Here is a 24,973-nt window from a genome sequence, read left to right on the forward strand (position 1 = left end):
TTATTTTTCTCTTTTGATAAGTTAGCTTACTGGTTAATAAAATAAGACATAGAAAGTAGTCCAATTTATGTATCTATATTTTAGTACAGTTTTTGCTGTGACTATATTAACAATGTGAACATTATCTTAATTTACATACTGAGATTAAAGGCTTTGAGTATGGACATTAAGATTCCCAAATTCAGCTAAACACATGCAATAAGATGTTATTTTTCTTAAAATTTTTAACAAGTCAGTAATTATCACTACTATTAAGAAAGAGATACTATTAAATTAGGATGAGTAAATTGAAAAAGTAGAAAAGGTCATTCAGTTTGAAAAGATGACTCAAGGTTCTTCTTCAGGTTGAATTTGAATTATATACATAATAAAAATGCGACTTGATCAGTAAATTATTTCTAAACATTTTCAATATGTGTGTGCATTGTGTGTGTGTAAGAAATGTGTCCAACATGTATACTGTCCAATACATTAATGAGTAAGACGAAAGTGAAATAACATATACTGGACTTATTGGACATATATTGGTATTTCACTTGTCAATGGCATGAGTAATTTCTTTGCTCAATCAACTTTTCAAGTACTGGAAAAAAATGTGTCTCAATTTGTGTGCTATTTTTAATTAAATGGCTATAGATACAGTGCACTTTTAATTTTAATCTGTAATACTAATATTTTTTTCCATTACTTTCTAGACATTCAACACAACAGAAGATCATGCCTTAAATTTTAGTTTTTGCTGATTTCCTCTGTGAAAATATCAATTTCAAATTATAAAATGAAGTGACTAAATTCTCTGCATGGTAACAAAATTTCCTATTATATGCTGAGTTCATAATGTCTCAATTCAGTAAATTAAAATATTGTCGATCATACTAATTAATACCTCATATTTCACATAAACCTTAAGCATTTTTTTCCTGTTCCCCTGGAGGCCCACTTGCAGATGAGCCATCTGCTACCCCAAAAAAAAGAGGAAGTGAAGTCAGCTTCGCTCACTCTTGCTTACCTCTTCCCACTTCTGTCTTACTTACTGCTGTTTCCAATCGTCCCAGGAAACTTTCTAGTTGACTGGTACAATTGTGAAAAAGTTGTTGATCTTTGGGCCTAGCAGAGGTCAAAAGTACTAATTTTTTTCATGGACACATTGATAGATCTTTAATAGCCTCATTAAGAATAACTTTTAAAATTTCCCAAGATAAGGATGACATTTTTTTCTTCATGTGTTTGGTGCCGTTTCAAACTTGATTGATTTCTTTTTCTTTTTTATTTGCCCATTATTTGGATAATATGGGCTTCCCTGGTAGCTCAGCTGATAAAGAATCCCTGGCTGTTCAGCTGGTAAAGAATCTGCCTGTAGTTCAGGAGACCTGGGTTCAATACCTGGGTTGGAAAGATCCCCTGGAGAAGGGAACAGCTACCCACTTCAGTATTCTGGCCTGAAGAATTCCATAGACTATACAGTCCATGGGGTTGCAAGGAGTCACACACAGGAGTGAGTGACTTTCACTTTCACTTTTGGATAATGCGCTTACACAGTTTCATTCTGTTGGGGTTATTACCAGGATTTAAAATGGCTTGTAATAGTCTTTCTCCTCTCTCTCATAACCCATCTCTCTTCCATGGAAAGTATTTGTACATATTTTTATCCAAACTCTGAAAGTGAAAGTCAATCCCAATACTAATTTAGCTCTTCTTTGCTTTGGAAAAACCATTTTTTATCTTCTGGACTTCTCAGACCGGAGTCAGGTTCCATTTTATCGTGCTGGATTCACTGAGAGAAAGACATATCAAACTCTCCAAATAGCCTGGAGAAGTCCCTTGCCCTACAGTTAAGCTGAGGGCAACTTACAGCCCTCCCACCTTCTTTTGGGTGAGGGTGTGTGTGTGTGTGTGTGTGTACATTTTTGTGTCTTGTGAACATGTAGAGGTGGTAATACAGAGAAGCTCTTTCCAAAGAAATCTTCTATGTAATATCCTTTCTTTACTCTCATCTCTCTCTGCCCTTTAATGTCCTCACGGTGTGTCCAATAGAACTGTAACTGAATTTGACAAGGTTGTTTATAAATTCCACCTATGGTCTAGTATCTCCTTTGGAAAATACACATATTAGATCTTAGTACTTCAAACAAAACTTACATTTTGGCTGATTATTACATCATAAATGTGGGTAACATCGTGAGATTTTTTTCCTGTCTACTATCAAAACTGTTCTCATCTCTTTCATTCAAACAAAGAAAAATTTATACACACATACACATATCTACACATCTCAGGTACAACATATTCATTATATTAAAAAAATAGAAAATACAAATAGATGAAAAATCATAAACAATAAAACAAAGTAAAAATTTAATTTCCCAGGAAAATCTGCTTTATTTTGTGCCTATGCAAATAAAAAATGGGTACAAAAATAAAATCCCTAACATTATCCTCCGTGCTTGTGTTCTCTGCCCCTGCTCTTCTTATTTCATACATTGTGGCCATCATTTCCTCTTAGTAAATACAAACTGTTTCAAATTCAATGGTAGCATGTATTCTAATCCATGAATATGTTAACTTTTCTGAACTAATCCTCTGTCATTGAGTATTTAGATGAAGTTTGTATTCCTATGTAAACCACACTACTATAAACAAATTATATGTGTATCATCTATGTTGATTTTCTTAGAAAGGCATATAATTTTCATTAATCTACCTTTCAGTGTTCATTTGCATTTTAATAAGTATTAAGCCTTAAACCAAAGGTATACATTTCTAAAATAGGAATTTAAGTTTTAGTTAATGAAAAAAGGATTTATTTGTTCCTTGAGAAATCTTTGTAATTAGGTAATGGCCTAATATTGCTTGCTCATAAATCTGGATTAAATAATATATACTATTCATATAATAAGCATCCCTTACTAATATTTTGACTGACAACTTAAAATCAAAGACTATTTTTAAAGCTATCCATTTTCAATAATCTATAGCAATTATATATATTTATGTAAAATTCATTTAGACTTCTCATACCTGCTAAATTAGTTTAACAATGTTATCTAGCAGTCTCTATTTTGTGTTGGGTCAATATTCTAGATTCTTCCTAAAATTATTATCTGCCAGAAGATTTTAGAATAAACAATAGAAACAAAATGGAAATGATGAGTTACACTATTTTTTTTCAAAGTTTAGTATAAGTTAAGGAAAGTGTGTAGTTTAAAAAATACATATTTCAGGTGTTATATCATTTATCCCCATAATTCTGAGAATATTCTGCAAATTTTAGAGAACTACAGCAATGGTTTGGTTTTTCTGGCATTGTCCATTATAACTGATTCTTAGGGAAACTTGCATTATAGATGTAGATAAGTTTTTTAATAAGTGATTGCAATAACAATGTCAAGCTGGAATTCTTCTCTTTTCTAAAATTTCATCTCTCTTAGTTATCTGCACATTTGGTAATATAGTTTTTAAAAAAGACTGTTTTAAGGCTAAAACTTTACACTTTTGAAAGTAATGATCTAGCCTATTTAATAAACATGCAAAATTAAGAATATATTTTATTACCAAAAATTGGAAATTTAAAAATTAGATCTAATTTTTTTTTAATGTAACTGTCTTTGAAAGTGATATTTTTCCTTGAGTATGAATGATTCTTAAAGGAAAGGTCTGTATTAATTTCAGGCCTTATGCATTAGAATTTTGCATATATGGCTAACGAGATTCAGTTTAGGCTGTTTCTTCTGTTGAATTATCTGTCCATATGAACAACAAAGAAAGTAATGGAAATATAGATACTGAACAACAGGCTGAATGAAGTTATTGAATAAAAATAAATGTAATTCAACTAAAAAAAGACCATTTATTTTTGTGGTTTGCTCAAAAAATGTGTAAATAAAACAAACCAACATCAACAAAAATAAAAAATAAATTATTTCTACTGTTAAAAAATTTATATCCCCTGTGATACATATAGAAAAAAAATCAAGTCAAAGTAACTAAAAACTACTAATTCCTTAATATTTAGAAAGGCAGTATTTATCTTAATATTTGATATCACTGAATAAAGCTCTTTGGCATAAACCTTTCATAATATATATTATCAGAGGGGAAAAAAAAGTGATCCTGTACCTTTAATTTCCCTTTCTGAGAGAGGGAAGGCTGCACACCACTGACAGGCTCACTTGTTCCCGTCTTTAATGTGCAATCTGTTTTCTCCAGCGGAGGGCACTCAGTGTATCACAAACTCAAGCATTAGCACCAACAAGCTCTGAGCATCATCAGTCTCTGGAAAGCCTTCTGAATTAGACAAGGGCTGCCTCTCAGCACAGCTACAAAACACTTTAAACCTGACCAGCTAAATGGATAAACCTAGCCTGCATAGCTTTTAAACTGGGGTCTCATACAGCACAGGAGGCCTACTTGCTGGAAGAACTGAAAATCCAGAGGATGAATTGCTTTATCTGAGAATGGCAAAAGCCAGCACAATAAGGAATGCCAGGTATTCTGAAGATTTTTTTTTTTTTTTTTTTTTTTTTTCTCCTCTCTTTTTACAGAGAAGTTGGTTACCTTCGAGATGGGCTGTAGCTCTTTTGCACAGATTGCCAATTACTGCTGATGGATCTCTGGTGAATTACACAATGATGCTCAGAGCCTAGAGGCCCTCCCCCACCCCCCTACTGCTTCCACCTCCCTGCCCCCCATCCCACCCCATGCTGAATTTTTTTTCATGTACATATATATATATATTTTTGTCTGTCCTCTCCGGGGAAGTTTGTGTGGGGCTACTAGCTCACATGCGGGATCAGAATTGTGTGAATGACAGCCGCACTGTGTCATGAAGGTGGTGGTGGTTTCAGCACGAGAGACCAAATAAGAAGAACGCTGAGAGAGGGGGGAACCGTTTTGGATGACAAAGGATGGGTAAGTGAACTTTTGTTGTTTCTTTCTTAGCAAAGCTGATCCTCTCGGCTTCCTATTCTCAGTCGTGGCATTAGCTGATAAAAAACATCAAAACAGGCAAAAAGCGGCAGCCTTGGAGTTTGCCAGTTGACTCACTATAGTTGCTATTATATTTTTAGATCATTTTCCTTTATTTTTTTAAACTGTAAATGCATAACACGGACTTAGACTCTGGAGAAATATCTTTATGACTGTCTCTTCCGTATGCATATCCTTGCTTGGGAATTGAGCATGAGATAAATGATATATTTGCTTCTATTTCTTCATAATATTAATCATGCTTGTATTTCTGGTTGCTGTCAGGAAGATTGTCAACACTTTACTGCGTGTGTGTAGGGGTGGGGTCATTACTTTATCAGAGGTCGCACAAGGGCTTGTTTTTATCTTTGAGGATGAATACTCAACACAGCTTCCAAATATCCAGCAGTCATTTGCCAGTCTTATTTTTTCAAGTGTGGCCGGCTTCCCCCCACCCCCCCACCCCTTTCTCCTGTCTGGGAGAGCTGGAATGTATTTCAATGAGTCTGTAGCTGGCAAGAGGACAGAGAGCAAGATGGGGTTTGAGATTAAAAAAAAATTAATTCGTTGAGTAACAGAGTTTCTTTTCTTAAATTAAGAATTGGGCTGATTGCCTGTTGTTTAAAAACATGAATATTTAAGATTAATACTGCAGCACAAGGTACTTTTTTTTCTCACCACTAAAAAATAATAAATCTACTGTTGACAGAGGAAAGAAGTCCCTTAACATGCTATGACTTGGAAATGCAGTATCAGTGCCAATAGATTGCAACTTTGCAGATTTTCTGAAGTTAATGGAGGTAGGGGAGAAAAAAAGTCAGTGAGAAATTTGAGCAGTTTGGGATGGGAGAGGTTAGTAGTCTGCTGTTTCTCTCTTTGTTTATCCTCAAAACTTGGAAAAGCAACTATGTTAAGTATATAAGAAAAACAACAAATACTTCACAAGATTATTTTGTATTTTGTGCAAATATTTAATAGAAATTTGATAATCATAACTTTGGAGCATTCTGTGCTATCAGTAGTTAGGACTCTCAGCTGGTGATCACTGGATAGGAGAACCTTAGTAGGAATCTCTTCCTGAATGTTGAGAGCTTCTATGCTTATTAATACATTGACAGTACTCCCCGCTGTTACTAGTCTGCATACCATGCTTCATTTGTTGTGTATACTGGTCCCAGTGCTGTTTTATCAGAGCTCGTATATGGTTACATCATTATGCACTAGGGATGCAATTTCAAGCTGGGCGAACTTGGGTTACCTTGACAGTTTACTGAAGCTCCTTTGCCAAAACACAGCCTCTTTGCTCAACTAAGAAAGATGTAGAAGTATAGGGCTTAGTAAGTCACATTTTTCCCGTTACAAGAAGACTTAATATTCTTCCTTTTGATACTGATATCCAACAGAGTGACTAGCCAAACATAGATGTTATTAAATGTTGTCATTATGTGATAAGATAGGATGGATGTTTTCCAGTGTTGATATGCATATGAACTCCTGAAACTCAGGAAGCTGTTCTTAGTTCTTTGGAAATCAAGAAAGAAAGCATGAAACCTAAATAGTAAGCATGCAATATTGAAGAAAATAAGGCTTTAAGTGTCAAATACATTGTTCTTAAATCAACTGTTCCGTTACTACACTAGATGAGATGCCCCTGATATTGGTAAGCTCGTGGTGATTTACATTAATAGCTTTACAATGTGCATTTGTCTTCTTTTTAATATTGTAGGTTTCCATTTAATTACGCAGCTGAGAGGCATGCGTGTGGTGCTAGTGCTACTTCCTACACTGCTGCTTGTTATGCTCACGGGGGCTCAGAGAGCTTGCCCAAAGAACTGCAGATGTGATGGCAAAATTGTGTACTGTGAGTCTCACGCTTTTGCAGATATTCCTGAGAACATTTCTGGAGGGTCACAAGGCTTATCGTTAAGGTTCAACAGCATTCAGAAACTCAAATCCAATCAGTTTGCCAGCCTTAACCAGCTTATATGGCTTTATCTTGACCATAATTACATTAGCTCAGTGGATGAAGATGCATTTCAAGGCATCCGTAGACTGAAAGAATTAATTCTAAGCTCCAACAAAATTACCTATCTGCACAATAAAACATTTCACCCGGTTCCCAATCTCCGCAGTCTGGACCTTTCCTACAATAAGCTTCAGACATTGCAATCTGAACAATTTAAAGGCCTTCGGAAACTTATCATTTTGCACTTGAGATCTAACTCATTAAAGACTGTACCAATCAGAGTTTTTCAAGACTGTCGAAATCTTGACTTTCTGGATTTGGGTTATAATCGTCTTCGAAGCTTATCGCGAAATGCTTTTGCTGGACTTTTGAAGTTAAAAGAGCTCCACTTGGAGCACAATCAGTTTTCCAAGATCAACTTTGCTCATTTTCCACGTCTCTTCAACCTCCGTTCAATTTACTTACAATGGAACAGAATTCGCTCCATTAGCCAAGGCTTGACATGGACTTGGAGTTCCTTACACAACTTGGATTTATCAGGGAATGATATCCAAGGAATTGAGCCGGGCACATTTAAATGTTTGCCCAATTTGCAAAAATTGAATTTGGATTCCAACAAGCTTACCAACATCTCACAGGAAACTGTCAATGCATGGATATCATTAGTATCCATCACTTTGTCTGGGAATATGTGGGAATGCAGTCGGAGCATTTGTCCTCTATTTTATTGGCTTAAGAATTTCAAAGGAAATAAGGAAAGCACCATGATATGTGCAGGACCTAAGCACATCCAAGGTGAAAAGGTTAGTGATGCAGTGGAAACATATAATATCTGCTCTGAAGTCCAGGTGGTCAACACAGAAAAATCACACGTGGTACCCCAAACTCCCCAGAAGCCTCTGATTATCCCTAAACCTACAACCTTGAAATCTGATCCTAGCCGGTCCACCCTTGAAACACCAAGCCCTTCCCCAGGGTTTCAGATTCCTGGCACAGAGCAAGAGTATGAGCATGTTTCATTCCACAAAATTATTGCAGGGAGCGTGGCTCTCTTTCTTTCGGTGGCTATGATCCTCTTGGTAATCTATGTGTCTTGGAAACGCTACCCAGCCAGCATGAAACAACTTCAGCAACACTCTCTTATGAAGAGGCGGCGGAAAAAGACCAGAGAGTCTGAGAGACAAATGAATTCCCCTTTACAGGAGTATTATGTGGACTACAAGCCTACAAACTCTGAGACCATGGATATATCGGTTAATGGATCTGGGCCCTGCACATATACCATCTCTGGCTCCAGGGAATGTGAGGTATGAACCATGATCCTCCTAAAAGCATTTCCACTGCGGGGAAGGAGAGGTAAATGTTTGAAGCTCTAGAGGTGTCTCTAATCACTAGAAAGATTAATGACCCTTTTGCTTTTGGGTTTTGCTCAGTGTGAAAGGTTACTTAATTAAATTACAACCACGAGGAAATTGACTGCTCTTTTTCTTTTTCCTTAAATGGTTGAAACTTGAAGGAAGTTCATTCAAGGATGAGATTAAGTTGGAATAAAGCACTATGTTAAAGCATCTGTTTTTTTTTTTTTTTTTCAACAGGTTGTGTATAGGGGTTGGACTTACAGACACACATACACACAAACAAAACTCTTTTCATCCTAAAATTTATGTCTGTTTTTTGTTGTTTGACTTTGTAATCTAGTAAAGGAGGGGCTGGCTTAATTTAAAAACAAAGTGATTTTACCAAAATTCCAGGAGGTAATGAAGATTTAAACCAAAGAGCAATTTATCCAAGGGTTGATTTTGTTGTATATTTTTTAATTTTAATTAAAGCATGCAACAGGGATCTCACAGGGATAACTGTTTCTATGTTACTTGCCACTTGGTTATTATACCAGCATAGAGAATGTCAGGCCTATTGTGTAATTGTATTAAGGCACTAAAAGATGTCTTTTTTCCCTTCTTTCCTTCCTTACTGCCTTTCTTCCCTCCTTTCTCCTTTCCTTCCTTTCTTTTCTTCCTTACTTCCTCCTTTCCTTTTTTTTTTTTAAACCATTGGACATAGATCATTTTCAAAGGTTTTTTAAGTGCTGGCTATATGTATGTAATCAGAATGAAACTTAAATTCCACGTTTTGGCTTTTCCCTGGTAACTAAAATCAGGTCATGATATTGTGGGTGATTTAGCAATAACATAATGACAAGCATAACAGGGACTGTTTGTCAGTGTTGTTGTCATCCCCGAAGACATAATGTGCATTCTTGTTACACTAATCCAAAACTAAGTGATGCAAATATTTATAAATAAAAAAAGAGAGATTTGGGTTCTGAGTATTTTCCCTTTCTGTAACAATCATCTCAAATGAAGGTGTTTCGTGTTATACTATTTTCATGAGAATAAGTTTGGAGTCAGTGTATTTTAAAGATCACAGATAGGAATGTATTTTAGAGAAGAAAAATAGTCACAAATTTCCAACTTGTTAATAAGTAATGGTGGATGCCAATTATTCTTTATTTGGTAAAATTAATTAAAAAGTGCAAAGATTGTGAGACTACCAAGGCCTTGTTACTAGAATAAATTAGTAAAGAGAGGTAAAGTTCTGGCTCTGTGTCATCTTACTATCCAATTTTACATGATTACTTTCTCAAAAGAAAGTTTTAACAAGCATTTGAAGACTTTGCCCTTTTTAATACCAGTTATGAGGCGACTTAGCAGCAGCAGCGGCATGAGTGTTGAAAAATGTAATTTGCTCTTTTATGATATATATTCCAAATCTTTCCATAAGCCAAACTTAAGAACTAATTAAAATGTTTTCAGACAAAGCACTGAATTTGAAATTATCTCCAACTCAGTGTAATTTGAAATATTAAGCTATTCTTCACAAAATTTATTTTCTCCTCTTATATATGATTGTAAATAAGAAAACTAATCCCTGATAATAAATCCCTAAGAGAAACCTATATAAGAAATTGTCCTTAAAAATTAAAGAGAATACAAAATGTTATATAAAAATCTAGCAAGTCTTGATGTTTTTATTGCAAGGTAGTATTTATGCAATATTTCTGAATATTAGTAAAGAAAGTTCATTCTATTTTATTCTAGATTTGGCTTGTATTTTGAGATCCTCCTGAAGGCTAGTAATGTAAAAAGAAAATTAAAAACCAGTTCCATTCTTTCATTTTCTCTTTGCGTTTGTATTAGCATGGTGATTTTTATTTAAAAGAATCACCAGGAAAGATTCTTAAAGAGATAGCATTTCAAAACAGTGGTTCTAAAACTTTTCCAGAGGTCTTAAGTCCCAGGGACCATCCTTTAAAGACCACAGGCATTACCATGATTGAAACGAAATAAAAACATGTTTCACTTCTTAGAAATGTGTTTTAAAACGCGTTTTGATATTATATGTGTTCCGTAGAGTTGTGTTTATGGTCATGAAATTGCGGTAACATTGCTGGGGATGGGTGTGGTGTTACAGCAGTAAGTAATGAAAAATTTAACTAAACATTGTAATGAAGATGTTCAATTGAAATGGTAGCCCTACTGAAATAGATCAAACTCTTAAAGTAGAAAATGGTAAGCTATACATCTGAGATCATTAACTGCACTTTTGAGTGCATGGGGTCCAACAAAACTACACTGAAATGAATATTAATTTATTTTGAAACACAAATACACAGAAACAAACAGAGCAACTGCCACTCCTCCTCGCCCGGTTTATTATAGTTGCAGATGGAAATAAGAACTGAGGAAAAGTAGATTCTTAGAAAGTGTTATGAAAACAATAATTTTCAGTGTACTTCTATATCAACCCAGAGTAAAATTTCTCTTATTGAAAAAACTGCTCTACAAAATGAAGCCAAGAGAGAGATGTGATTTGCCCAAGTTTATGGCATTTTAGGACAGTGGATGTTCCTTGAGTTTAGGTCTGGTGGTGTTTTGACGAACCTCACATATCAATAACTTCGAAAAATAGAGAATCTTAACATTTATGGTATATTTTTTTGAGGTAAGCTTTGTTATTCAAAACATTAAATTACTTAATAAAGCCATAAATATTTAACTAGAAAACATAGCACTAAGTGCTAATTTCTAAGATAGTGCCTTGAAAAATTTGCATTAAATTGAAAATTTTACTTACATAGTTGATGTTACCATCAATTATTACAGTCTAAATATGGTTAAAATATTCATTTTGTCTATTCTCTTTAAGAAGAAAATAAAAATATTAACATTCCTCCTTAGAATAATATCTATGACCCACTGCACATATATGGCATATGATCTATAAAATAAATAATTAAATAATTTTGGTTCTGTTCTTTATGAATTTTAAAGGTCCAAGTGCACATTATATGGTAAGAATCTGAAGAATATTATAATAATTTAAACAGTTAAACTTTCTTATATCTATAAAAGAATAAAGTAGATAGAAATGAATAATTAAAGACATATGGCAAAACTCTGATAGATTCATCTCAATCATACCTTGAGTGGATCAGTGTTCTTGGTTGAACTGAATTATTCAACTTGTTCTGAACATGTGTTCAAAGAAGTCTAAAGCTTAGTGTCTTTGACAGAGAAAACTACAAATACTTACTTTTGAAAATAGCTTGTGAAACTTTGGATAGGTAGCTTTATTGCGTAAAAAGATTACAAAATTATAAAGTTACTTCATTCCACGTACCAAAATTTTACTTAAAGATTATACAAAACAAAATTTTGAATACCTGGTTCTTCGAGGATATGTTTTATCAACAGAAAATAGCAAAGGTTTTTATACAAATAATCATCATGAATATAAACCAAGAGAGTTTGTCTTTTGAATTAAAATAGCTGAAATTAGTAAAATCGTAACATGAATAAATGTGGTCTCTAGGGAGATCCTGCATTTCAGAATGTTTTAAAAGAGAAGTAATTGAAATATAAAGTTTAATGATCCCATAATGCTAACAGTGCTGCCATTAGAAAAATGGCAATATAGATGACATTAGGTATATATTTTCCAAATATTTAATTTTTGGTTATACTCTTTAAAATAAAACTGTATTGATTGTCCTTTGGGCTTATATTATTTCTTTCACTGCTGTGCAGTGGGTAGTGTAGACCATTTCTAATAATGTATATTTATTGAATGTATTAAGTCAGGTCAAAACTACTGATTTGAAGGGGAATATTAACTTCTTTCTTCACTGTAGAAATTGACATTTTGAAGTATGTTGAATTAATTTCCAGGAGCGAAAATTCATAATATATTCAAACAGGATTCTGAGTGAAACAGGCTCAGAATCACCGAGTTTAATACCCTTTCTATGAAGCTAAAGAAAACAAAGTTAATTTTGTTGGCTGACTACTACTGTGTCATATTAAAAAGTTGCAATTGAAACTATACTTTGTATATTTAAAGAGTCTATTTATGCTTGTGTGTGTGTGTGTATGTGTTTGTATTATGAAATTAAGTATATGTGCTCAGAGACAGAAATAGAGAGCAGGAAATATATCTTGTCCATTCTGAACACATGAAATACTAATAACAAAAATTTGGATCATAATTACTGGAATTTGTTAGGAAAATACTTCTTAAGATAAATGTTTCATCCTCTCTAAAATTACACATATCTTATGTCCAGATATTCTAATATTCTTTTTTGAAAAAGCAGAATTTAAACTATACACTATCAATTTTGCTGTGACTTTGGGCTAGTCATTTCATTTCTCTGTGAACCACCACTGAAGGAGTATATTCACCTACTCGAGTATATCTCAATTCAGATTATTCCTCAGAATAGTCAACTTTGTAAAATTTTTGTGATCATTCTCAGGCTTACAAGAGCAAGATGGGATGTGGAAGAAAAACTGAGCTATTTATAATCATCGTCAATGAGAAAAGAGAGAACATCTTGAGTTAACTAAAAAGTGGCATGCTCAGGTGAGCAGCCATACAATTTCTTTATGCTTGAAGGGAGCATATATAACATATGTGCACACATGTGAGCACACACACACATACTTATATGTATTTTAATTTCTTCCAAGTAATCAGTTATTTTTAAAGCATTTAAATATGACTTTTAAAAATATACTCTCTAAATTTGATCCAACTAAATTTCATTCATGAATACGTTTTTTATTAAAGTCTGCAAATAGTACTGGTGAAGAGTGACAGCTGCCAGGAAGGCCTGATATGGCTAATTTAGGAATGATTTTTAAGCTGACAATAAAAGGTTCAATTCTTTTTTCTAGAGTTAGCTTGTATTAGCTTCTCATGCGGAGAAGGCAATGGCACCCCACTCCAGTACTCTTGCCTGGAAAATTCCATGGACGGAGGAGTCTGGTGGGCTCCAGTCCATGGGGTCGCTAAGAGTCAGACATGACTGAGCGACTTTAATTTCACTTTTCACTTTCATGCATTGGAAAAGGAAATGGCAACCCACTCCAGTGTTCTTGCCTGGAGAATCCCAGGGAAGGCGGAGCCTGGTGGTCTGACGTCTGTGGGGTCGCACAGAGTCGGACACGACTGAAGCGACTTAGCAGCAGCAGCAGCAGCAGCAGCTTCTCATGAACAAGGTTTTAATAAATGGTTTCTCTTTAAGAATCCAAGTTGAGAAGTCTGACTCTGGTCCCAGGAATATATAGCTTTTCATACTCCCCAGTATTCTTTAGATGACTCCAGAATTTTTCTTCTTGTGACTTTCCTATATTCAGCAAAATCTAGTCATCCTAGTTCTCAAGAATTACATTTACAGATAGCTTTATGCTTTGGAAGTTGTTCAGAAATATTAGCATTGGGTACGTGGTGACTCATCAGAACTTTCATGTCTCTAGAATTTCATGAATCACTAAATCAAAATGAGACCAGGCACTCACAGTATATATCACCAGACACTGATATACACTTTTGAAAGTTTTGAAAAATCACTCTGTCTTTTGATCAGTGGAAAGCATAAAAGAGATGTTGAATATGTTTTAAAAATTAAAAGTGCTTTTTATAGTACCAAAAGGACCATTATTCATTGGGTCAGCTTAGTAAAATCTCAATATTCTTAAAATGAAAGAGAAATTGTGAGGGTATTTTTCTCATGCACTCCATAAGCCAAATAAAATTTTAACAGTTAAGGAAGGTTGATAAAAAGCACACTATTTCCTCGATATCAGAATCATTAACTTTTTAGTAAACTGCTTTAATATACATGAAACTGCTCGATATGTACAAAGGATACGATTTATACTCCTGAGTAGTTTAAAAGTAATGCTTAAACCACCAAGAGAAATTAAGGTTCTTTAAAAGTAAGATGTTTGATTTTAAGACAGATCTTACATATTTTAATACTTGTAAGGTTTGAAAATGAAATGATGGCAAAATAATAAACATTAATAAAAGGTTTAAGTAAGAGTGAGAATATAAAAAATTCTGAAAAAAAATCCATCCCCAAAATTATGAACAAGCTTGACAAAAAGGCAAAAGCTAAACAAAACTGATGCCTGGATATCAGATAATGAACATGTGTATAACTAAATAAGATTATGATATTTAGCATTATTGTTTGTATCTGAAAATAATATCTTTTAATATTGTATACACAATGTTCTTAAACATAAAGAAAAATAACTCTGAAGTATAATTGCTTTTAAACAACCATATGACATTAAATACCCATATATCTCACATACATATATTTTTAAAATACTTAAAAGCATATTGCAAACAGATTGTAGATTAATTTATATTATACTTTTGAATGAGCCCCGTTCTTTACTAACATGTCCAGTACACCTGAATTGCCTCAAAAATAATTATTTGGAGGACATATTAAAAAAATATAATGGCATCAAAATAATTTTATGTTTCTTCTCTCATTTCCTTAATGCATCATGATGGTTTTCTGAATTTTTGGACATCCATAGAGCATGTCTCTCCTTTGCTTCAGTCATTTATATATTCATTGAATTCTCAGACTTTAGAGTTAGGGGTAAAGATGTAATAACTGAACTTAGCGAGAAGGGTAATTTCTTTGGTTTTTCTTTTCTTTTTTTTTAAGTCTTCTAGTATACAGAAAGTAAGGTACAATAAACATGTTTGACACTTTGATTTTAAAAGAACATATTTTAAGATAAAGAAAGTATAACTTCAAAATGAAACTTCCTAAACAAATTTATGATTACCATTTTACCTACTATTTTAGTGGTTAGGATCTTTGAATTTCATTGAATTATAAAAACCAAAAATTGCATTAGATTTTTATAATATATTTGAATATTTGAAACAGACAAACTAAAATGAGTAAAGATGGGTTTGTTTAAGAAAACTCACTCTTTTTTAGAATCTCGGTAGCTAAGCAGGGCTTCCCTGTGGTGGCTCAACTGATAAAGAATCTGCCTGCAATGTGGGAGACCTGGGGTTCGATCCCTGGGTTGGGAAGATCCCCTGGAGAAGGGCACAGCTACCCACTCCAGTATACTGGTCTGGAGAATTCCATGGACTATATAATCCATGGGGTTGCAACGAGTCAGATACAACTGAGTGACTTTCACTTTCAGTAACCAAATTATTCCAAAATAGAAATATATAATATTATGAATTGATGCCATTTTTGAGGTCACTTTTACAGTTGAAGCAAAACCATATAAACCCTAATCTTGGCACACCAAATGATACCAGACAAAGAGGGAAAATTCCTGAAATTGTTTTATTTTGGAAAATCAATGGTACTTAATTCATCATTGTTCAGTGGGCCAGTTGTGTCCAATTCTTTGTGACCCCATGGACAGCAGCACGCCAGGTTTTCTGATCCTTCACCATCTCCTGGAGTTTGCTTTATTCATATTCACTGTATATTTTCTTTTGAAAAGACGACAATTGCTGTTTTCTGCCTTCTTATAAGTTACATATCATCAGATAAATCTTTGAAATTATATTGATTTTATTAAAATAAACAAGAAAACGTCTTTGGATATAAATTATATGCTTGCTTTTCAATTTCTCCTTCCTCCCTTAAGTCATGTTTACTGAAACATTTCTTTTTTTAAATTTTCTGCTGGCTATCTAATTTGCTGTGCTGGGAATTACTAAAAGTTGAGTTCTTGTTTCCTTTAACTGACTCCTATTAAATACATTTACGTGCAAATGAAGCCCTGAAAATATTACTTGTTTATTTCAGCATAAATTTGATCATGATGCATTTCACTGTTATTAAGTATTAGATATTTATTTTTTTAATTAATGACAACCATTGTTAAATATTCCTAATAAAATTAAAAAAAGAAAATACTAGAAATATAAAGTAATTATGTTCTTCTTTTTTGGTATGGTACCTGTAGATGAAAAATTGTTCTTTTCTTCTGTGTTTATAGCTCTGTAAAAGTAATAGCAGAGAGGTCAGCCTTAAAATACTTCAGGCTGATGGTCAAACCACAACATGGACCAAAATTACATTGATCCAGTAGTTAGATAAAGGGGTGAAAAAGAGGTCTCAGAAATTTGGTTTACTTCTATAATATTGGACAAGCAAAGGTATATCTGACCTTTCTGTGATATAATTTTTCTATCTTTGAATTGGGATGACAACTTTCCAACTAACTTGTTGAAATGATTAATGAGCTTCTATTCAAAAACCACTCTGAACTATTCCATAAAAAATTTTTCAGTGTAAATATAAATGATTATTAGCCATAAGACCTATTGTCTACTGAAAAATTTAAAATACAATGTGGCTATATTATTTTCATTGTTATTATTAATTATAATGATGGCTATAATATAGCCTTATGTAGAAACAAGTGTTGTGGTTATATTTTAATACAGTGAATAATAAACCTGAATTTTCAGTCCCTTGTCTGAGCTGTAATTTAGTTTGGGTACCAAACATGCTAATATTTAAATAATACTCAGGATTTGTAAATACTCTCTTGACTGAACATTTTTTCACCTTTCAAAGAAAGCAGCATTCACAATTCATTTTTTAGTATTAACTCTAAAGAAGAAATGGCTTATAGAAACAACTTATAAATTTTCAATCTAATCAGGTGTTGCCATCAATTCATTTTCATAACAAGTAGAGGTAATTTTAATTTCCCCAAAGTTTTTATCAATGACAAGTGGGACTCTTCAAATAATATGTAGGGTATTCCTTTTGAATAAGTTCATATGTGATTTTATGAACCCTATATTTCTCTAGTTGTATACATGTATGTACATATACACACATACATGTTCAATGCTTTGATGTGAATAGTAAGTCTTTATTTTGGTTGAATAAAGTATGAGCTCTTATTTTTGCATAAATATATGGTTACATATTTCCCATGATTTATGATATATTTTAAAATGAAAAACATTTAAGTTTTCACATGAAATATTATTGTGTGCTTTAAAATAAAGAGTACCACTTAGCAAAAACTGGCAACCTGCAGACAAAAGAAAAATGCTAGCATTACTAGAAAAGACAATAAGTTGTTTTCTCTGTGATTCGGAAGGTGGAATTATTACAAGTTGGAGATTCTTCCAGTCAACGAATGTTTCTTCCAGTTATATATTCTAGAATAAGGGAAGTAACTACATAATGGGGTCACAGACCCACGGATCCAACTCTGAAATGTCTTGAGCTACAATTCCATTGCTTTCATGACCCCTACTTTGACTGGAGGACCACATTGATGTTTGGGATCTCCAGGTTAGTGTCCCTTTGGAGCTGACATCCCCAGTGATCCCCAAAAGTCTGATTACTTCACTCTCCCAAAAGTACTGTCACCTTGGTAAATAGCTGTATGTACAAGTATGTTGATTCACGTTAGACTTCTGTTCACCGGACCTAGTACTCTTCTACTTACACAGGTCAAGTTAGAATTTAGTAGACTGCTGGTGTACTTTTTTTTTTTTTTTCCTGAGGACATCATGGTTAAATTGACAACATCATAAGTCTCTTTTGAATTAGACTATATTGATTGCTTCTTTGACTCTACAGTTCCATATGGTAGCGCTGCCCATCATGTCTTTGGCACTAGGCCTGTGCCAAATAAGGATCCCATTTTTCACATAACATTTAAGAATGTCAGTTCAGTGGTAGCTGTCCCCACTGTAATTTCTGTCCTGGAGTGTAGAGTAACAACAGAGGCATTAATCCTGAATTACTTTCTCAATCTCTTTCCCCACTACAGTCACCAGGCTGTCAATCAGTTTTATCATCTTGGAATATGGTCCACAGTATTCTAACCAGATTTTCTTTGTTTGAAGAATTACTGCTTAGACCCTAATCTAGAAACTTAGAAGAAAGATGATATAAAATATAAATATAAAATTCTAGCTTTTTGAAGTTCATAATTATCTGAGATTTCTATCTCCTCATAGTGTACCTTTTCTCAAATGATTAGAGGATAATTGATGACTTTAAATCAAGATTCCAATGATTTTCCCTTTAATTTTGGCATAACACCTTCCTTGAGAATGTGCATAGGTTTCCTCCAAAACTTGAAGACTGGCAAGGATGATTGGCCAAGAAAGAAGATAGCATCTACTCTCTTTCTCATTGCATTTCTTAGTGAAAGTTTATTGCAATATGATGATCAAGTGTGTAAACAAATATACATTTTTATTAATGTTGTCCAACTATTGCCATTCTATTGATAGTGAACAAAGATAATCCTATTCTGAAATATGAACAAGTATAATTTTGTGGATTAATGTGAAGTATTTTTATTTTTTATTTTCTAATTATAAATGAATATTTTATTTAGAAAATGTTGAAAATATGAGATTAGTTAAAAAATAAGCAGAAAGATGATCAAAAAATGCCACTATGCAGAGATTCTGCTACATTTACATCTAATAATATACACAAATATGTGTATGTATTTATAAAATTAATTTAGCATTGAAAATTGTTGTATAGATTTATATACATATTATTACTTTAAAGTTAACTTTCTCTGATGAATAGAGTCACTTTTTAAAATACTAGTTTTTGAAGTCACATTAATAACATGTCATATTCTATTTGCTCCTTCCTTTTAATTGAACTTTCATGATGCTTTGTTTTACGGTTACTAATATTTCTTCAATGACTTCATTATCTAGATAGATTCCTAGAAGATAAAACACATAGCCAAAAGAATGAAAATGTTAAACTTAGCTCATGTCACCAAATTACTCTAAAAAATATATACTTATTTGTATTACCAGATGAATTGCATGAGCTATTTTCCCACATATATACCAGCATTATTTATCTTTTTTTTCCAACAAGTTGACAGTTTTCTGGTGTTTAATATACGTTTTTGGCTTTAGGGTGTAGAATTATTTTTTTCTGTGCATTTTGTGTTATTGGATTTCTTATTTTGAAATATGGTATATAAATAGTCCATGGTATCGACAGTAATACTAGTTTTTGTTACCTTTTGTACATTGCTTGTATTTTTAGAAAGACCTTTCCATCTTACAAGGAAACATTTGCTATGTTTTGATCACCCCCTCAAAAATTTAATTTTTATATTTTTAAAAATATCCTTTAGTATATCATGTGAAACATGGACCTAATTTTTATTTATTCACTAAAGAATTATTTTTTTCAGTGTGTTTTACCATTTTAATGTAGAATTTTCATATTCCACACGTTTTTGTTTTCTATACTTTTCCCATTGGTTTATTCTCTATTTTATATCAAAATCATATTTTTACAGTTTTAAAATATTTCTTTAATAAATGTCCTTATTTCTAATACTAAATTCCACATATATTTTTTGCTTTGTTTATTCGTCAGTAGCTTCATTTGAAATAAAATTTTGCATCTTTCTCTGTTTCATTTTTTTTTATGCTAGAACACACACACACACACAGTTTTGACTGGGATTCTGCAAATCAATTAATTCATTTGTAAATAATTGAAATATCTAAAGCTGTCAAAAAAGAAATATTATGGAGTAAAAAATGGCAGAGAGCTCCATTTATGTTTTTTATTTCTTATATTCTCAATAAACATAAGCTGACTTGCTTTTTATTATGATTTAAGTATGTATATAAAATATATATATAATATTATTATATTTTGACCAAATCTTAATTTGTTATTTTTTTTTTGAAATTTGTAGTTCAAAAATAATTTTGTAAAGGAAAAAAAAGCATGTTATCTTTATAATAGTTACATTTCTTCTAACTTGTATTTCTATATTGTATTTCCTAAACCTTCTAGAATAATGCTACATGATTATGGTGATCTGTAACAAAGTTCTTTTGTTTCTAATTTTAACACAGACCGTCTCCTGTATTTTTATGCATTTACTTATTTATTCAACAAAAATGTATTATATACCTTCATTGTGTCTGTTAATGCTGGGTTCAGTGCTATGTTTACAATAGTGGATAACATACTTTATTTTAGGTAAAATTTTATCACATTTTTATACCTTAAGCTCCATTTGTAAAACACACATTTATTAGGATGGACATTAAGTATTACTTAATGACATTTGGGAACTTCATTTTTCCCTTTTTGTAAGTCCTGTAGTTTTCCCACCTTTTAGTTATTGATTATATGAATTATTTATTTTTTTTTCTTAATGTTAAAATTTATTTGCCTTTCTGGAATATATTTTGATTGTTTTTCACAATATTTTTCCTAAATCAGCCCTCATTGTGTTTACTTTTATTTTGTCTGCAATTTTTAAACCTCTCTTAATAAGGGAACTCAAAATTATACTCTCTTTATCAGTTGTTACATTTATTATTTATCTTTTTCTGTTTCTGAAATGGTTAAATTATATGGACATGATATTTCCCTTTAAATTTACAGAATATTTACCATAAACTGCCTTTGTGGTATCTTTTTTGGGTATAGTATTGAGAAAATGGTGTAAATTTTATCCAGATGTTTTTTGCCTTTTTGTGTCCTTGAATCAGAATGTTGAAATAGATTTCCTAGAAAACACCCATTTCATTGAAAAGGTAGCATATATAATGATTTATGTGATAATTACATTTTCTTAAATATCTTTCCTAGCCATGTAGTTGTTCATTCAATCTCTGTGAACCACTATACTAGAAATTGTAAATGAGGCAGGTCAATTTCTTCAATCTATATTCTGATAATCCAGAATAAAAAAGTCATTAAAGTATTAGACGTACTTTTTCCTTAAGGTTTAAAATTCCTTCATGATGTGTAAAATTTCTCTAGTTGTACTTTTTTTTTGCATTTTAGTTTTGTTGATGTATTCTTATTCATAATTCCTGAAAGTTTTCAGATTTATTATTTTTTAAAAGAACTTGAGAATTACCTTCAAACTACAGGAAATTATATCAATGTGCTACTTCCCATGGTATAATATCATCTATGTTTGAATGAATTCCTCCACAAATACTCTCAGACATTCTAAGTTATGTTATCTTACCATTATCTTACATTTCACTGCCTTATATAGCCAAATTATTTCTTTGATCTATAAGAGATTGGCAAAATATTTCTGGAAAGGACCAGATAGTAAATATTTTAAACTTTATGAACTATATGGTCTGTTACAACTACCTAACCTTGCCATTATAGCATGAAAGCAACCATAGAAAATACGTAGAAGAACACATCTGTGTCCCAATAAAAACTTATTTGCAAAAGCAGGCAGTGGGTGGATTTGGTTCAGGCTTTATAGTTTGCTGACTCCTAACCCAGATCATTTTAAACATGCATTGGTCTTACCACTCAAGAGTGAACAACAGAATTTTCTCTTAACCTGATACTTTCTTCTACTATTGTCCTATCTTAGTCTTCCCCTTAATAGAGAGTCTGGTCATAAGATTCTACCCCAGAATTTCTACAATCTGTAATTAGAGCTTATTCAAAAGAGGTCTTGCTAAATTTGCCCCTGACTTCATTGTCACTAAATGCTATGCCTTTATTTAAAATTCTTTGCTTCACTGTGACATCTGTAGTTAAAACTGTCTTTTCCTCCTTCTTTAAATGTTTTCCTTTCCAGAATTCCATAGTCAAACTATTTCCTCTTCATTCCAACATGTTTTTTTTTCATATCTTTTATAAGTTCAACTTTCTCTACTTGAATATTATGTTTTCCTTAAGGCTCTTTGGAGAAGGCAATGGCACCCCACTCCAGTACTCTTGCCTGGAAAACCCCATGGACCGAGGAGCCTGGAAGGCTGCAGTCCATGGGGTTACTGAGGGTCGGACACGACTGAGTGACTTCACTTTCACTTTTCACGTTCATGCATTGGAGAAGGAAACGGCAACCCACTCCAGTGTTCTTCCTGGAGAATCCCAGGGACGGGGGAGCCTGGTGGGCTGCCGTCTATGGAGTCGCACAGAGTCGGACACGACTGAAGTGACTTAGCAGCAGTAGTAAGGCTCTTACCTTGCACCTCCTCTTATATCACTATATTCTCCTTCCCTCTCTCTCAGTGATAGCATTTACACACACAGCATGCATTATCATTTATTTACTAACAGTAAATGTTACTTCTCTATTACTTGAACTCTTCCCTGAGTTCTCCATGTGTATACCAATTTCCTATTTGACATCTCAATGCAAATATCCAAGAGTACCTTAAACCCATTTCCAAACCAAATCACTGCCTTTCTTTCTAAGACTATTTTCCTTCTGGCAGCTCATGTCTTGTCAATGAAGCTATCCATTTCTGTATGTCAGAATCAGGAATCTTCCTTGACTCTCTGTACACACTCTCACATCCCGTAAACAAATTACTTTTTGAGTATGTCCCAAATCCATCCATTCTCTCTCTTTACTATTGTCACCTTTTGTCCTATTTAGTTCTCGCAGGCTCAACTCTTGCTGCATTGGATTTATTCTCTGTATTTACACTGCATACAAGGTGGATCTTTCAACACAAGAGCTGATCATGATACCGTTCTCCTTTATTTAGAGAATTTAGTGGAGTTCTGTTGTTTTTGGATAAAAACTAAGATCCTTAGCATAACCTTAAAAACCCTGAATAATCTGATTCTTTCTTCACAGATCCTTCTCACCCATACTCCTCTTGCTCTCAAATCTCCAACCAAGAAAGCCTCCACATTCTATACTGACTTCCTTTTCTTTTCCTTTTACTGGTCATGCTCTATCCTTTGATAACATTACTGTGTAAGCCAGCCCTAGATTGCTACTCACTCAATTTATTCAAGTTTATCATCCTTTCAGGAAGACATTGCTAAAATTTTTATATTGTCAAGCCACAAGATTTAATTCTTCATCACCATCACTTCTTTTTAATTGTGATTTTGATTAACATCTTCAAGTCCTATTTGAATCTCCCATATCCATGCAAAGGTACCATATGACTGTTTCTGTTTGAGCTTATATCTCAGTGTCTTATTCCATACTTTGCATAGAAGAAGAATGTCATAAAAGTTTACTGGAAGAATAAATAAGCACATTCCCAAATTTTACTACTATTTTCTGCCTTCAAAAATTGGCTTTCTTCTTTGAAAAATCTCTATAAATTTTTATCTTGAAAAATTCGTGTTTCTTTCATTATTTAAAGTTCAAACTATATAATATAGATTTGATGTAGCTCACTTATAATAATTTTTCTGATTGACTTTTTATTAATATATCATCTTATGTCTATGTTCAAAATGACAAAATACATAAGGACAAAAAAACAAGAAAAATACCTATGTATAACTTGATTTACTATTTTCCTAGAATTTTTGTATATTTTTGTAACAAACATAAAGTTAATAAAAGCAAACTGTTTATAATCTGCCAGTTTTATTTACTCTATTATGAGCATATTAAGCATCCACCTACAGTGTAGTTTTAGTTAGTGTATAGTACTGTATATTGGTTTACTACATATGTGGGTTACAGTTTTATTCCAGTAAATTTTGCAAAATGTTTGGAATAAACAAACTTAAGATGACCAGTTTTGAACTTATACCTTTCTACATATATTTAATATTTATAATTTTATATTAATATTCCAATCCATCTTATCCAAAATTTAAAAAAAAAATTGATGGTGATCTGTTACAATTTAGATCAAAGACATTTTGTTCTATTTTTTAAGATTCATCATTTTCATTACTAATGATATACTGTAATACCTTACATTTGTTTGACATTTCTATATTTTACTTTCTGTATTTTATGTTAACTTGCTTTGCCAATTTTTATTAACTTCTATAGGTTTTAATTTAATTTATTCATCTTTTAGCTTTTATAAATATCACAGAAGTTTTCCTCAGCAATTTTTATTGATCTTTTAATTATGTTATGTGGGATTTTGGTTATCTAATTAGAAAATTAATTTCACATAATTAAGTTATTATATGTTTTATTTTATGATTTCTGCCTTTATTGTATGGTACAAAAATTGTCTCCAGAAATATTAAATAAATATTCATTTGTGATCCTCTAATTGTTTCATGGTTTTATTTTTTGCATGCAAATCATTAATTCAACTAACTTTTTGTTGTCAAAATTTTGCCTACTTCCACAATCTTATTAGTTATTTACTCACAGTTATTAATATTTGATTTGTTAATCTCATAATGTTAAATACTTACAGATACATATATTAAAGTATGCATATATATTTATGTGTTATATGTGTGGATTATGTTTTCACATATATGTTTCTATATTATATAAATATATATGAATACACATACTCTTCTATTAAACTTTTAATTTTCCTCCTACTTTTTATTTAATATAATCAGTAGAATTACATTTCATTGTTCATATTTTTTAAATATTTTGGGTATAATTTTGAGTTTCTAACTTAATTATAAAAGGTACTATATATAGTATTTCATACATTTACATATATAATATAGCTTATATATGCATATATATTATTTATAATATACAGTATATTAAGTGTGTATGTAGTTCTTTCAACTATCTTGCTTTCTATTGCCTTTTAACCTCTCCAAAATCATATTTTAGAAGTAAATCACTGTTAACACTTTACTCTGTATTTTTCTGGATATTTTCTGTGCATTTATAAATGAATATGTTTTCTTCTTATATAATATAATACTACCTGTACTGATCTAAATTCTATTTGTATGCTTTTGGCTTTGCATCTTGTAAT

At 32.3% G+C, this 24,973-nt stretch overlaps 1 protein-coding gene across 1 annotated transcript in view; it reads left to right on the top strand.

Moving 5' to 3' along the window:
- LRRTM4 (leucine rich repeat transmembrane neuronal 4) overlaps nt 4,232-24,973 on the top strand; it is a 1,007,311-nt gene continuing 986,569 nt past the window's right edge. The window contains exons 1-2 of the mRNA XM_018055391.1: nt 4,232-4,908; nt 6,692-8,238. Of these exons, the coding sequence (XP_017910880.1) occupies nt 4,905-4,908; nt 6,692-8,238 (1,551 nt within the window). The 5' untranslated portion in view covers nt 4,232-4,904. The remainder of the gene's footprint in view (nt 4,909-6,691; nt 8,239-24,973) is intronic.

This window comes from Capra hircus, chromosome 11, assembly GCF_001704415.2.
Source record: "Capra hircus breed San Clemente chromosome 11, ASM170441v1, whole genome shotgun sequence".
Taxonomy (NCBI): Eukaryota; Metazoa; Chordata; class Mammalia; order Artiodactyla; family Bovidae; genus Capra; species Capra hircus.